The sequence below is a fragment of the Doryrhamphus excisus genome, linkage group LG19 (assembly GCF_037039965.1).
Source record: "Doryrhamphus excisus strain RoL-2023G ecotype Guam linkage group LG19, RoL_Dexc_Guam_v1.1, whole genome shotgun sequence".
Classification (NCBI taxonomy): Eukaryota; Metazoa; Chordata; class Actinopteri; order Syngnathiformes; family Syngnathidae; genus Doryrhamphus; species Doryrhamphus excisus.
In genome coordinates, this window is record NC_136375.1 from 12,868,505 (window position 1) to 12,881,911 (window position 13,407).

The 13,407-nt window shown below is 43.2% G+C and overlaps 1 protein-coding gene across 1 annotated transcript; it reads left to right on the top strand.

Moving 5' to 3' along the window:
• Nucleotides 1-160: 160 nt before the first annotated feature.
• On the top strand, nucleotides 161-12,849 carry LOC131106817 (EH domain-containing protein 3). The gene is made up of 8 exons (XM_058056257.2): nucleotides 161-1,104; nucleotides 4,754-4,930; nucleotides 6,160-6,257; nucleotides 9,315-9,456; nucleotides 9,539-9,638; nucleotides 9,809-9,979; nucleotides 10,823-10,987; nucleotides 11,045-12,849. The coding sequence occupies exons 1-8, from the start codon at nucleotides 878-880 to the stop codon at nucleotides 11,570-11,572; spliced, it is 1,608 nt and encodes a 535-aa protein (XP_057912240.2). The 5' UTR covers nucleotides 161-877; the 3' UTR covers nucleotides 11,573-12,849.
• Nucleotides 12,850-13,407: the final 558 nt, after the last annotated feature.

Here is a 13,407-nt window from a genome sequence, read left to right on the forward strand (position 1 = left end):
TATTGTTTTATATTTCTTAGTGCGGACGATAGAAAACTGAATCATTCATTGATTAACCTCTGTCACTAACCCACTTTTGTCTACAAAACGTCCATCTTGCTTTGTTGCCTTTGTGTTACGCATTCTTCTACCTCTAGATGGCGCACCGCTCTCAGCTCCACCAGGCTGCCGCATCACTGGGCGGGACCAGTGGCCGCCTGTGGCCCACTTCCGGTCGGGCTCGGGTTTCCCAGCGAGTCGGCATTTAAATACGGGCTGGTGAGGAGAGGCTACCGGCGGCTCAGAAACACAAACGGCACATCTTGCGGGCTTTTATGTTGATTTTAAGTTTTGTTCCAAAAACGACAGATATAATCGCTCGCCTGTTAGCATCTTTATCGCTTCCGGTTGTCTCCCCAAGGAGGATAACGGGGCTTGTCGGTGCATCATTGATGGGATTCCTGTGCTCGCCCTCGGCCCGTTAGCGGTAGTATTGATCAATATTATAAGAGAAAGGTGTCTTTTTGGATCGCTGCAGCATCGGATAAGGAAGAACCTGGATGACGAGAATGCAATTAAGAGTGGTGTTTGTCTTTAATTGGCACGGCGCAATCTAGCTTATTGACTGTTTAAATTGCATAAATAGCAAGTAAACAACATTAAATCTACTCGTGTTTACTATATACCAGATATGATCTTGCATAAATAGATTTAAAATTAAATTTTAAATTGAACTGAAACATTCTGTTATACCACCTCTGTGTGCTTTAAGTTTTGACATTTTTTAAGTGGCTCGTAAATGAGGACCCTTTGATGCACTCTTGACCTCAGAGAAGATTAGGACTTGCCTGAAAACACCAGAAAGAGTGACTTGAGAAGAAGAAAAAGTGCCTTCATCATGTTCAGCTGGCTGGGAGGCGACGACCGCAGGAAGAAAGAGCCTGAAGTCTTCCAGACGGTCAGCGACGGCCTGAAGAAACTCTACAAGACCAAGCTGCTGCCCCTGGAGGACAGCTACAAGTTCCATGAGTTCCACTCGCCGGCCCTGGAGGATGCAGACTTTGACAACAAGCCCATGGTCCTGCTGGTGGGTCAGTACTCCACGGGAAAGACCAGCTTCATACGGTGAGAAGAACACACACACGTCTGATTAGTAAAAGAAGTACTTTTATGGAAGTCCATTTTTAAAACCATATTTTGGAATGTGGTTGTTGTCAACATCCAAAGTGGGAAGATATCAGACGGTCCCTAACAGCTTAGGAGGTGTTGGGAGATGTCATGATAGGAGACGGCAGCATACAGCACCAGTGCATCAAAATATTGACACTGGGCATGCTTGGCTTTTTCTTTGGCTTTTTGGGGGGGCGATATTTATTTGTAAAAAATAGAGACATCAGTAAGAGAAGAAGATACATAGGAAGTTACGAGCGCTGATGAGATTAGACATGTCAAGCGAGGCTATTTTCGCAGTGGTTCACTTCTTTTTACACTTGAGTGACAGTTAATAAGCCCTTCACATGATGCTGTGTTTTTTTCTTTTTTTTTTTGTACATGTTCACAGCTGTACGTAGTCTTCATGTGAAGAGATTCGCCTCCCAGGCACATGCGGAAGTTCCGGATGTTTCTCGGTTTGAACATTCCGGAGTTCAGGTCTTTCTACACATTTTTTTGGGCAGTTAAAAAATGGTACCACGGGTGTCAAACTTAAGGCACAGTTCCAAGGTAGGCCCACCGTATTGCTTTATGTGGCCCCCGAAAACCAGTTTGAAGCCCCTGCTTAAAACACGACATGAGGTCGTGTAACATCAAGATACAAGCTTGGTGTCGGGCCTCTGACACACACACACACACACACACACACACACATACACATGCGCGCACACACTCACACATCTAATTAGTGGTCTGCAGACAGAAAGGATGCTCTTAGTGACTTCCTGCTTGCCGTCACCCCATCTCCTTTCGTCTCTCTCTCTCCTCATGACTCCTTTACTAGCACCCTAGCCCCGCCCTGACTCCCCCACCCCCAGTCGGCACTCTGAGCAGTGACATTGTAACGCTACGCTGAGGAATGTCCAAAAGGCTGAGTTAACCTTCGGTCAGGACGACTGCAGTCATTCTAACCATTAGAGGTTTATTTGGCTAACGTCAGTACAAAATAGTACAAATACCGAAAATGCTCGTATTGTAGCCAGGCTGTTTGATTTATTTCAGAAGTGGGCGATAATTGGCACGAGAAAGTGGAAAAGAAAAGGTGCCCCTCTTTGACCACAAGGTCATTTATTAACAAGTTTGTTGCATAACAGAACCAATGTTGTAATAGAGACTAGCTTCTGGTTTAAATATGAATTCACTTCTTTTTTTTTTAGTAAAATGGAACGTAACATGTTAGACTGTAAAAAGAGCTCATATCAGATTTATTGTCGGCCTCTAAATAGTTTAAAAGTGGCTTTTACGCTCATCTTCGTATCAGTTCAATTCCATTTTGTTGCTTCTCTTGGTGCTCAATAAGATTTTTGCTCAATAAATTGAGTTATTAATTATGAAATTGATTGTCTTAGAGCATCTAAGGCGCCTACAAGGCAGATGATCTCATGCTGCGTTCCAGTGGATCTTTTTGAGGTTTAATGCTTTATTTGAGAGCATAAAGAATTGAGTAGAATAGAAACTGAACAGGGAGGGGATAGTGATAAACGTGAATTTCTGGTTGCTGCACGCCGTTTATCAAACATTTTCACTTGGTTGGTGCGTGTTGTTCTTACGCAACGCGTCGGCAGGAGGGCTGGTGATGGCTCCACCAGGCACCGCTTGCTTCTCAACAAAGTGTTTATGGTAAAGATGTTAAAAAAGACGACCATCTTTACATCTGTTTGCACTTAAGATGCTGACAGTAATCCCCGGCCTTCAGATTTATTGTCGCTTTAATGACCGCAAGTCCCATGTCGGCTTGTGTTCACATGCTGAAGACGTAACACTAACACGCATGTAATATGTCTGATGTTGCTGCAATCACAATTCACAACTTATACACGTGCTAAATTATTGGGAGAGGAACCATTTTAGGGAGCCTTAATCTTTAAAAATGGACTGGGGGCAGGTGAAAGGAAAACAATGGAAATATTACATTAATAATAATGGAGGAGTACATTTTGAGAAATACACTTATTTTTAATTACAAAAAAAAAAGTGATATGGGGACCGCACAGTGGTAGAGTTGGTTAGCATGTAGGCCACACAGTCACAAGGTCATTAAACCCGAATTCTATTCTTGGCTGGGGCATCTCTGCGTGGAGTTTGCATGTTCTCCCTGTGTGTTTTCTCTGGTTTCCTCCCCCATTCCACAAACATGTTAGCTTCATTGGACACTCCAAATTATCCATAGGTATGAATGTGAGTGTGAATGGTTGTTTGTCTATATGTGCCCTGTGATTGGCTGGCGACCAATCCAGGGTGTACCCCGCCTCTCGCCACAAGTGAGCTGGGATAGGCTCCAGCATACCCGCCACCCTAGTGAGGATAAACGGCATGAAGATGGATGGATGGAAGCGAAATGGAGCAATTTAACTGTATAGTATAACACAGTTAAATTAGCATGATATCAATTATATAGATTTTCAAAAATTAGATGTACAAGTCGATTTAAATACAAACTTGTGTATTTTTGGGGGGCTGAAAATGTCTTTTAATGTGCCCTCTAAAAAAATGATGAAGTTATGCATCTTTTGTGAGACTGTATTTTAACATGACAAAAAGAGGCGGGGTACACCCTGGACTGGTGGCCAGCCGATCACAGGGCACATATAGACAAACAACCATTCACACTCACATTCATACCCATGGACAATTTGAAGTCAGCAATTAACCTATTAACCGCAGTACCCGGAGAAAACCCACGCATGCACGGGGAGAACATGCAAACTTCACACAGAGATGGCCGAGGGTGGAATTGAACTCGGGTCTCCTAGCTCCAATTTTTTTATTCTAAATAAGAAAAACATCAAGAGAATATCTTTTAATCTATGTTTTAAAATCTTATTATTCAAATGACTTGAAGCTGCTATAACTGGCGGTAGTCCCAAATGTTTACAATTGTGACATTTCTGGATGAAATGGACGAAGGACGGATTCACGTACTGTAGCGTGTTTGCAGACATTCCTGCTCTTTAACCCCGCTGACTCATATGAGCTGGGCTGTTTTGCATCATCATCATCCAAACACGCTGAGGAGAATTCTTCTGAATATTTGCAGCTCTGGATTTCCTCCCTGTTCTCGACTGAGGGGATTTCATCCAGACAAGATTGATTATAGCGATGCAATTTGAGGACTGGGGCGTGGTTTCTTTGGGGAGTTCCACTAAAGAGCATTAACTTAAATTGGCGTCTTCTCGGGACGGATTAGACCGAGCCTTTAAAGCCACCAGGAACCATCTGCCCCATGGTTCCAGTGTACCATATAATCCCTTACCCTGGGGGGAACTGTTTTCCCACAAGATAAGGAACCCAAACGCACCTCAATGTTGTGAGCCACAACATTTTGACACAATTTCATCTCATTTCCAGTGGCTAGTGAATGAAATACTGCAAAAGGAGCTGTAGAGCGGCTTCAGTTGATGTTTGGCACCAACATGTGGGTGCCAAAGGAAGCTTTTCTAAATAGAAACCCCCATACTTGCACAATGTACCGGCCTGAACTCAACTGTACTGCATGCTGGTAATTTAAACAGTGGTTTTGATCTTGGATATCTTGTTATTGAATGCCTCACTTGGCCCACAGCTACCTGTTGGAGCAGGATTTTCCCGGCATGCGCATCGGCCCCGAACCCACCACAGATTCCTTCATCGCGGTGATGCACGGCAACACCGAGGGAGTGGTGCCCGGCAACGCCCTGGTGGTGGACCCCAAGAAGCCCTTCAGGAAGCTGAATGCCTTTGGGAACGCCTTCCTCAACAGGTACGCCTTCGTCCTCCGTGTTGTGACGCTGATTTAGGCTGAGGAGGAGAGGTGGAAAAGAGCGAGAAAGTGAGAATCCACAGCGTGGTTCTACATTCCTACGTGATTGAATTTCCCTCCACTCACCAGTCAGGCTGTGTCATGTGTGTCACATGTGTGTGTGTGTGATCCCACAGGCAAAGAAAACAAATGCCAAATTCTCACTTTTGCTTTCGTGACAGTGCCGTCCTGCTCGGGCCAAGCTAAAATAAAAGGAAGCCACGTTTTGTCTTTGGAGAGCTTTCCATCCAAGTCGTTCAAAGTTCACACTCACTTCTTTCTCAAAATATACAGAAAAAACTGTTGGAAATTCAGTTTTTGCTCCTCGTGTTGCTTCTAACGGTGGAGTAAAAAGAGAGCTTTCATGCACCTCATATTTTTTTATTTTTTATATATTTATCAGATATTTTAAATATCATTTGGGCACAATCTAGCTTGTATTGACTTAATATTTTGTCTTTATTCTTGTACAATTACTGTTCTTTTTTCTATTTTTGCTGTTGTTTTTCATGCTCTTGGTTAATCCTGTTCATACAATGTGCTGAGGGCCAATCAGTAAACATCCATGGGCTGTAAATGGCCCCTGGGCTGCAGTTTGGACACCGCTGGCTTACAGTTATTGAAACTATACTTATTTTATTTTTCTGAAATGTATGTATTTTTAGTATTTTGACCCAGGAAGGAGGAGTGATGGAGATGATGGGCATTCAAATGCACAAGATGATTATATACATTATATAGATTTACATTACACTAGAATAATATAAGCATTTCTGTCATTAGTGACAGACCACATGACACAAGATGAGACCTTGTTGCTGCGGTAGGAAGGAAAGCTTGCCGTGATTTAGCGTTAAGAAGGTGCAAGGTTGAGAGTATCCCACCACCACCTTCCCAGGAATATGCTATCCTACAGGGATTTTTGTGTGTATGGAGAACAGAGCTCACTGTTTTCTTTGGAGCACATTACATGTGTATTAAAGAGTACTGTACTAGCCAAAAAGTAGATCTCCTTCTTGAATTTGATCCACTTATGACCTCCGAGGGGAGGTGTCTGCTGGGATACGTTGCGGTTTTATAAGACCGAACTTTCCAATATATGTAGTATATTTCTATTTATACAGCTGACTGGTGGGTGAAGTTTGTTTTCACACTTTTACACTCTCTTGGTTGTCTGTGTGTGTGTGTAGGTTTGTGTGTGCCCAGCTGCCTAACCCTGTGCTGGAGAGCATCAGCGTGATTGACACCCCGGGGATCCTGTCAGGAGAGAAACAGAGAATCAGTCGAGGTAAAGCACACTCTCGTGACTCTTTCACCCCCTGCTGTGTGTGTGTGTGTGTGTGTTGACTTCAGCCATTCGGTAACAACATGTCCAGTCTCATTGAACCCTGAGCGACAATGTCAGCATTTCAGCGTGTGTTTACGTTGGTGGCCGGCACCATCAGGAGGATTACGCTGGTCTTTTTGCTTCCAAAGAACAGGAAGCGGCCAGCAAAAGATGAGCTTTGACTCTCTCCCTCTCTCCACACGTCATGTTCAATATGTCCACTCGGGCAAGCAAATCTTAGCTAAGCTACCCAACAAAAGTACCCGATGAAATGAATAATAAATAGATTTAAAGGAACACTGCACTTTTGGTGGAATTTTGCCCATCGTCCACAATCCTTACATGAAACAGGAGCATTTCTTTAAGTCAAAGTCAAGGTTTTATGGTTTTATATCCATGCTGTGACTGTAATAGAAGGTATATTCATCATTCATAACATGTAATACAAACAGTATTTATCATTTCAAACAGAAAACCAGAACTTCTTTCCCGGGAGCATTGATTTCACATGGCAACATAGATAGGAACTAGAGCTGCTTTCGTCAACAACAGCAGCATATATTCTTTCTGAGCATGAATATATGGAGGATGAGCTTAGCAGTTTTAGAAGCTAAGCCCGCAAGAAGACAGTGAAACTCGGGAGAACATGGGGGGCAAGTCATCACACCAGCGTGACATGGTGGTGTACATGTGGGGCTTGCCAAGCCATGCCGAGTGGCATACATGGATGGAAAGGCTTGGTGTGTGTGTACCAGGAGGGTATTTCATCACAACAAGAAGTGTGAGCGCTAACAAACCCATTTAGCCAAAATCAAGACGCCACAGACCAACTGGACCAGACTGACAACAGTCCATGGAGCAAGTCACTACAATATTAAGTGTGACACGTGGCACACACACAGTCCATGTACCCGTGTAGAAACAACACATGCAATGTGGGCGAATACCTGACACATTCCTAGTTATTCATATGCTTCTCATCGTTTCCCACTCAATACAGATTGTAGTCCTATAGCCATGTTTTGGAATGACATGAGGCACTGTGTCACTATGCCAGAAAACTAGTTCTTCGTGTTAGCTGCTTAAATAACAATGTCGCTGTAGCTTGTTTTATATACAGGTTGATCTACATTTTTAGGGCATTATAGTCTAAATAGGGGTTTCCCAATTCGTACATTCTTAGCTCCCAGATGCTAGCTCTTTTTCTCTCTTTAGAAAGTACAGAAAAGGGAAAGACGTGTGGTTATGTTTCACATAAGGATTGTGGATCATGAGCAAAATAAAAAAAAAAGTGCACTTTTCCTGAAAAAAAGGGATTCCGAGCATCCTTACGGTCTCCACATTCACCAACATTCCCAAAGTTCAAGTGCAGCATCGCCATACCGACCACTGACACGGACAAAAGCAGCAGGATGATAGAAGACGCCGCTATTTCACTCCTCCACAGACGTGATTCTCACACTGTGGCGCCATCTTTGAATGCTCTATTATTCCCCTGCATGCGCTCACGGTCGTGTTTCTTACGATGAGAGTCCTAAAAAGGACCCCTGTTGTACGTATGTGAAAGTATTACTATAGTAAGACATAAGCACCCAGTGGCAGCTAAGAATACTTTCAACATTAAAAGGTGTGATCATGGGGACAGTTTGACCCTGGAACTGATTATTTTAAATGGTATTTTCTGTTGAGGGAATTTTTTGAGAAAAAAAAGAATACATTTTTAAAGGCTTTTAAAAATATATGTATGTAATATTAATTTAAAAAAAACATTATCTGTACTTTTGTGTAGGATATGAATCCAATAATATAGCATTTTATTTTATGACATTATTTCTGGAAAAATTAAAAAAATTTCACTTTTTAATAACTTAGATTTAGATCATTTTTTGTGGAAATGGGTTTAATTGCAATGGAAGCCCCTTTCCACCACTGGAAAATAAATCCCAATGGCAAGTCATAATTATGAGATAAAAGTTGAAATTATGTGAGTAGGAGTCCCAATTATGAGATAAAAGTGCACAACTATGATGTAGTTGAAATTATGAGATAAGAAGCGGAAGGTGACACATGGACAGTTTGTATCTCATGATTTCCTTTATTTATCTCATAATTCTGACTTTACTATCTCATTATTGCGACTTTTTTATCTCTTAAGTTTGACATTTATCTCATAAATATGACTTTGTATGGCATACTTCTGACTTAGTATCGGGATATGCATTTTCTTTCAGTGGCAGAATCGGGCTTCCATAAAGTGTTGTGCACAAGTGGTTAAAGTGTTGATTGATTTTGCACTTCTGTGTGTCTTGTCTGTGTGGTGCTGCACCCACCAATGTTGTATACGTGTGTGTGTGTCTAGAGGAGGCGTTATCAGGCTATAGCTGCCTACGTAGATGTCCTTATGGAGGTATTGTCCATTAAAGCAGGCGTCAAAGTGCTGCTAGATAATGTTTAGAGAAACTAGCTTGGAAGAATTTGTGGACTTTTTGCCTTTTGCCTGAATCTTTGTCACATGGTCTCATCAAACAGACAACAGTTGTTTTCTGTGGCGCCATGTGCAGATTTACTCCACCAAATTCACTTTCTTGATGAAAACTATCAAGGTTGAAGCCCTTGTTGGTTTGCACAAGAAGCTAAGCAATAACATAAGGAGCGGTGGTACTACTACTACTATTACTACTACTACTACTACTATTACGACTACTACAACGCAACTGACTTGCTATTCTTGTGATACTTAACAATACGCTAGCATGGGGGTGTCCAAAGTGTGGCCAAAAATACTGGCCCCGCATTTATTTGGTATCAGATCGCTAACAAAATTTGCAGTATCGCCAACCCCCCCAGCATGCGGCCCTCGCCTCGATATTAAAGGTTCGCACACCCTTGCACCAACAGCGTTAACTTTGCATGGCATGCGTCATCCTTTTCACGGCCCCCCCAGGTAAGACGGCGTGTGTGTGTGTCTTACTGACGCTAAACCGCTGGAGTTCTTCCACTCACCGTTGTCCTTCGCAGGTTACGACTTTGCTGCCGTACTGGAGTGGTTCGCCGAACGCGTGGACAGGATCATACTCCTGTTCGACGCCCACAAACTGGACATTTCCGATGAGTTTTCGGAGGTGATCAAGGCCCTGAAGAACCATGAGGACAAGATCAGGTAACGACAAGATTAGGTAAACTAACGCTATGACATCACACATGTGTTATTATTATTATTGTTATGAACTTTTTGTTGGTAGAGTCGTTCTGAACAAGGCAGACCAGATCGAGACCCAGCAGCTGATGCGAGTTTACGGGGCACTCATGTGGTCGCTGGGAAAAATAGTCAACACGCCTGAGGTGAGCGAGTTAACACATGCAGAGAAACCAGCCATGATTATTTGACAAACCTAATATTTGAACAAATGGGAAGAAAATAACCACTAAATGTGCGTGTTGTATTAGCGTTCCACTTTCTCATGCACGCCAAAATCATTCATTTCCAAAATTCCGCTCTTCCTCCATTGCAGGTGATCCGTGTCTACATCGGATCATTTTGGTCCCACCCTCTGCTGATTCCTGACAACAGGAAGCTGTTTGAGGCAGAGGAGCAAGATCTGTTTAAGGACATCCAGTCGCTGCCGCGGAACGCCGCACTGAGGAAACTCAACGACCTGATCAAGCGGGCCAGGTTAGCCAAGGTAACACTGAACGTCCGACACGGTTATTCCTTTATTTGCGGCCATCGTCACTTTGGTTTATATGCCCAGGTGTTCCGGTACTTTTGTTAAAAACACATAGTTGCCGTATCATCATGTGGCGTTTCCAGGATGGGAACGTTTCCTCTCACCGCCCAGCTGTTAGCCTTGTAGCGCATATACGTTTTCTCAATGATTTCCTCTTTCCTGAGGGAGGATGTGCACATATGTACACTCAGCAACTCTTCCTGTCTGACAGCTGATAGTGCTGTGAAGTGCGTCAAGGTCATGCTAACGACAAGTGTCAAGGTCATGCTATGTTACATTGTTCATGATGTTTGGAAGAAAGATGGCCCTTTTGCCTGATTGCTTTCTTTTTTTTAGGCACCTTTTATGCTAATTTTCGGCCCTTGTATTGAGTTGTGTGGAGCAGCTACACACGAAAACCCGCACAGAAAGCTTTCTAGATCTTCCAGAATCTGCACTTATTCCAGCAAAATGGCTTGTTTTAATTTATTCCACCCACGGCCCGGCTTCAGGCACGCCGACTCCGCTGTGGTTGGTCACACTCAGCTTGCACAGTTTGTACCTGAGCACGCCCATATAAGGAAGTCCGGCTTCCAACCCAGGTCCTCCCGAACTCCTGTATGGCCAACATGCTAACCACTCGTCCACCATGCGGCCTTAAACAAATAAATACAAATCTTATATTTAAATACATCCAATTCTATGTACTAAGAATTAAAGAAAAGCTTTAGTGTGTGTGGACCTCATGAAATGGCTGGTGAGGATGAGTTTCCTCCATGGCGGCGTTGTCCTGATTGGCATCTTGTAATCCTCATGCAGGTCCACGCCTACATTATCAGCTCCTTGAAGAAAGAGATGCCTTCCGTGTTCGGCAAGGAGAACAAGAAGAAGGAGCTTATCGGCAGCCTGGGAGACATCTACAAGCGCATTGAAAGGGAACATCAGATATCACCTGGAGATTTCCCAAACCTGAAGAAGATGCAGGTGAGGTTGTGTAAGCGGTTGTTGTAAACAATGGTGGTGATGAGCTGGCTCTTCCAGGACCAACTCCAAGCTCAGGACCTCACCAAGTTCCAGCCTCTCAAATCCAAACTCCTGGAGGCGGTGGACGACATGCTGGCCCACGACATCGCCGGCCTGATGGTGCTAGTGCGGCAGGAGGAGAACCAGCGCCCCAACCCCGTCGTCAAGGGCGGCGCCTTCGACGGCACCCTCAACGGCCCCTTCGGCCACGGTTACGGCGAGGGGGCCGGCGAGGGCATCGACGAGGCCGAGTGGGTGGTGGCGCGGGACAAGCCGGCCTACGACGAGATCTTCTACACGCTTTCGCCCGTCAACGGCAAAGTGACGGGGGCCAACGCCAAGAGGGAGATGGTCAAGTCCAAGCTGCCTAACACGGTGCTGGGAAAGATCTGGAAGCTGGCGGACATCGATAAGGACGGGATGCTCGACGATGAGGAGTTTGCCTTGGCCAATCACCTCATTAAGGTCAAGCTGGAGGGACATGAACTTCCCACGGAGCTGCCGCTGCATCTGGTGCCTCCTTGTAAGAAGAAAATACCCGAGTAAACATTGCTGATCTCACCACAAAAGTCCCCATTAGCAATCCTCATTAGCAGTTAGCATCAGTGCTAAGAAAACCTATGAAAACAAAGCCATGTTTCCACCAGTTCAGCTCAGTCAGCATGGGTTGGATTGGTAAAAGCAAAGTTCAACAATGCAGGACCCGATGGAGAGTTGTCAAAAAGTGGTTTAAGTACCAGTCAGCAATTTTTATTGTCTTTACAATCTAAACACTTTTTAAAGGTCTTCTATTATGACAATGTTGTAAAACCGCCAACTGTATCTGTCATTAGTGTAGCTACCATCGCTTTACATTAGCGGATAGGCTAACCTAGCATGATGCTGCTGTTAAAATATCAGCCTATTGTTAGCAATTTGGCACACGTACCTCTGCTAGTCTTGCTAACTTGACAGCTATATAGGCACAAAATTGGCTTTGAATAATAAGGGACCTTTAAAAGAGATGTTCTGGGTCATTTAGTTAGAAACTGGTGAGGTTGTGTTGAAAGGAGAAACACTGGAAAAAGCATACAGTCAGCACATACATGCTGTAAGAATGTGAAGAATAATGGGGAGCATCTTTTTCTGGGGCAGGGGTGGCTGGGTAAAAAATAGTTTTATTTTTGGTGTCCTGGCACCACTGAGGCGTTGTAGCTCTTTTGTTTCTTAGTCGCCACTGACTTCCTGGTTGTTAATTTGGGAAAACACACAGACGTGAAAAAGGGGGCAGAGGTGTTTGGGAGCACAACAGTGTTCCAAACGTTCACCATGACTGGTGGAAGCAGGGAAATGAGTTTAAATGAGTCTTAAATGTGCAGTCAATGAATAAACATGTTTATGATACTGTGAGCATCATTTAGTATAAATAAGAATAGACATGTGGGGGGGGGGGGGGGGGTGCGGACAGTGGACACATCCTATTCTATTATGTATTCTGCTAATCTTTTTTTTTTTTTAGCTAACTTTTGTTTGTCCTCAACGTCAATACAATTAATGTCTGTAATATTATAACATGACTAGACTCATTATGATATAGATTACATCATGGTCACATTATGCCAGTATACAAACATTTGATGTATTAAGAGCTGGTTGAATTGACCTTGACTATAAATGTCAACTTGTAGCCTTACATGTTCACATTAGCCTCACACACACATTAACAGTATGTTTGTGTCACCTTTAATGTGAATGTAATGTGTGTGTGTGTGTATGTGTGTGCAGACATCCATGTTATATCTGTGGTGTGGTTATCGGCACAATAAACTGCATCATGAACAAGACCAACATCGGAATTTTTTGACTAATTCGTTTCAAAAGGTGTATTTGTTTATTTTAAAAACAATAACAGTAATTTAATTTTGCAGGGAAATGCTCAAATGACGGCTAGAATGCAATTACTAGAAGTAAACAGAGAGGTTCAATGCATACAAAATGTCAATTGTAGCCATTTTTCTACTGATCAGGGGTGTACGTATATTAGTTTGAATGTTAGCACAGGTTAGCTTGTGCATGTCTTTACATCTGAAATAAAAGAGTAAAAAGATTCAGGCTGAAACTTAAAAACAATCAAATGCATGCTTGACCTCCATTTTATATTTCATATAAGTGAAAAATTAGGTCAATGCATTTTTAAAGTGTAAAAAGAAGTTAACCGCATGCAATAAGGTCGACGACACATTTTTGGATTTGAAGTGTTCAAATGAACACAGCAGTCGTTAACTTCTTTTTTATTACACTTGTGAGTACACATTCTATTGTTTTAAAAGCCAGAGTCCCTGGAGAAAACCCACGCATGCACGGGGAGAACATGCAAACTCCACATAGAGATGGCCGAGGGT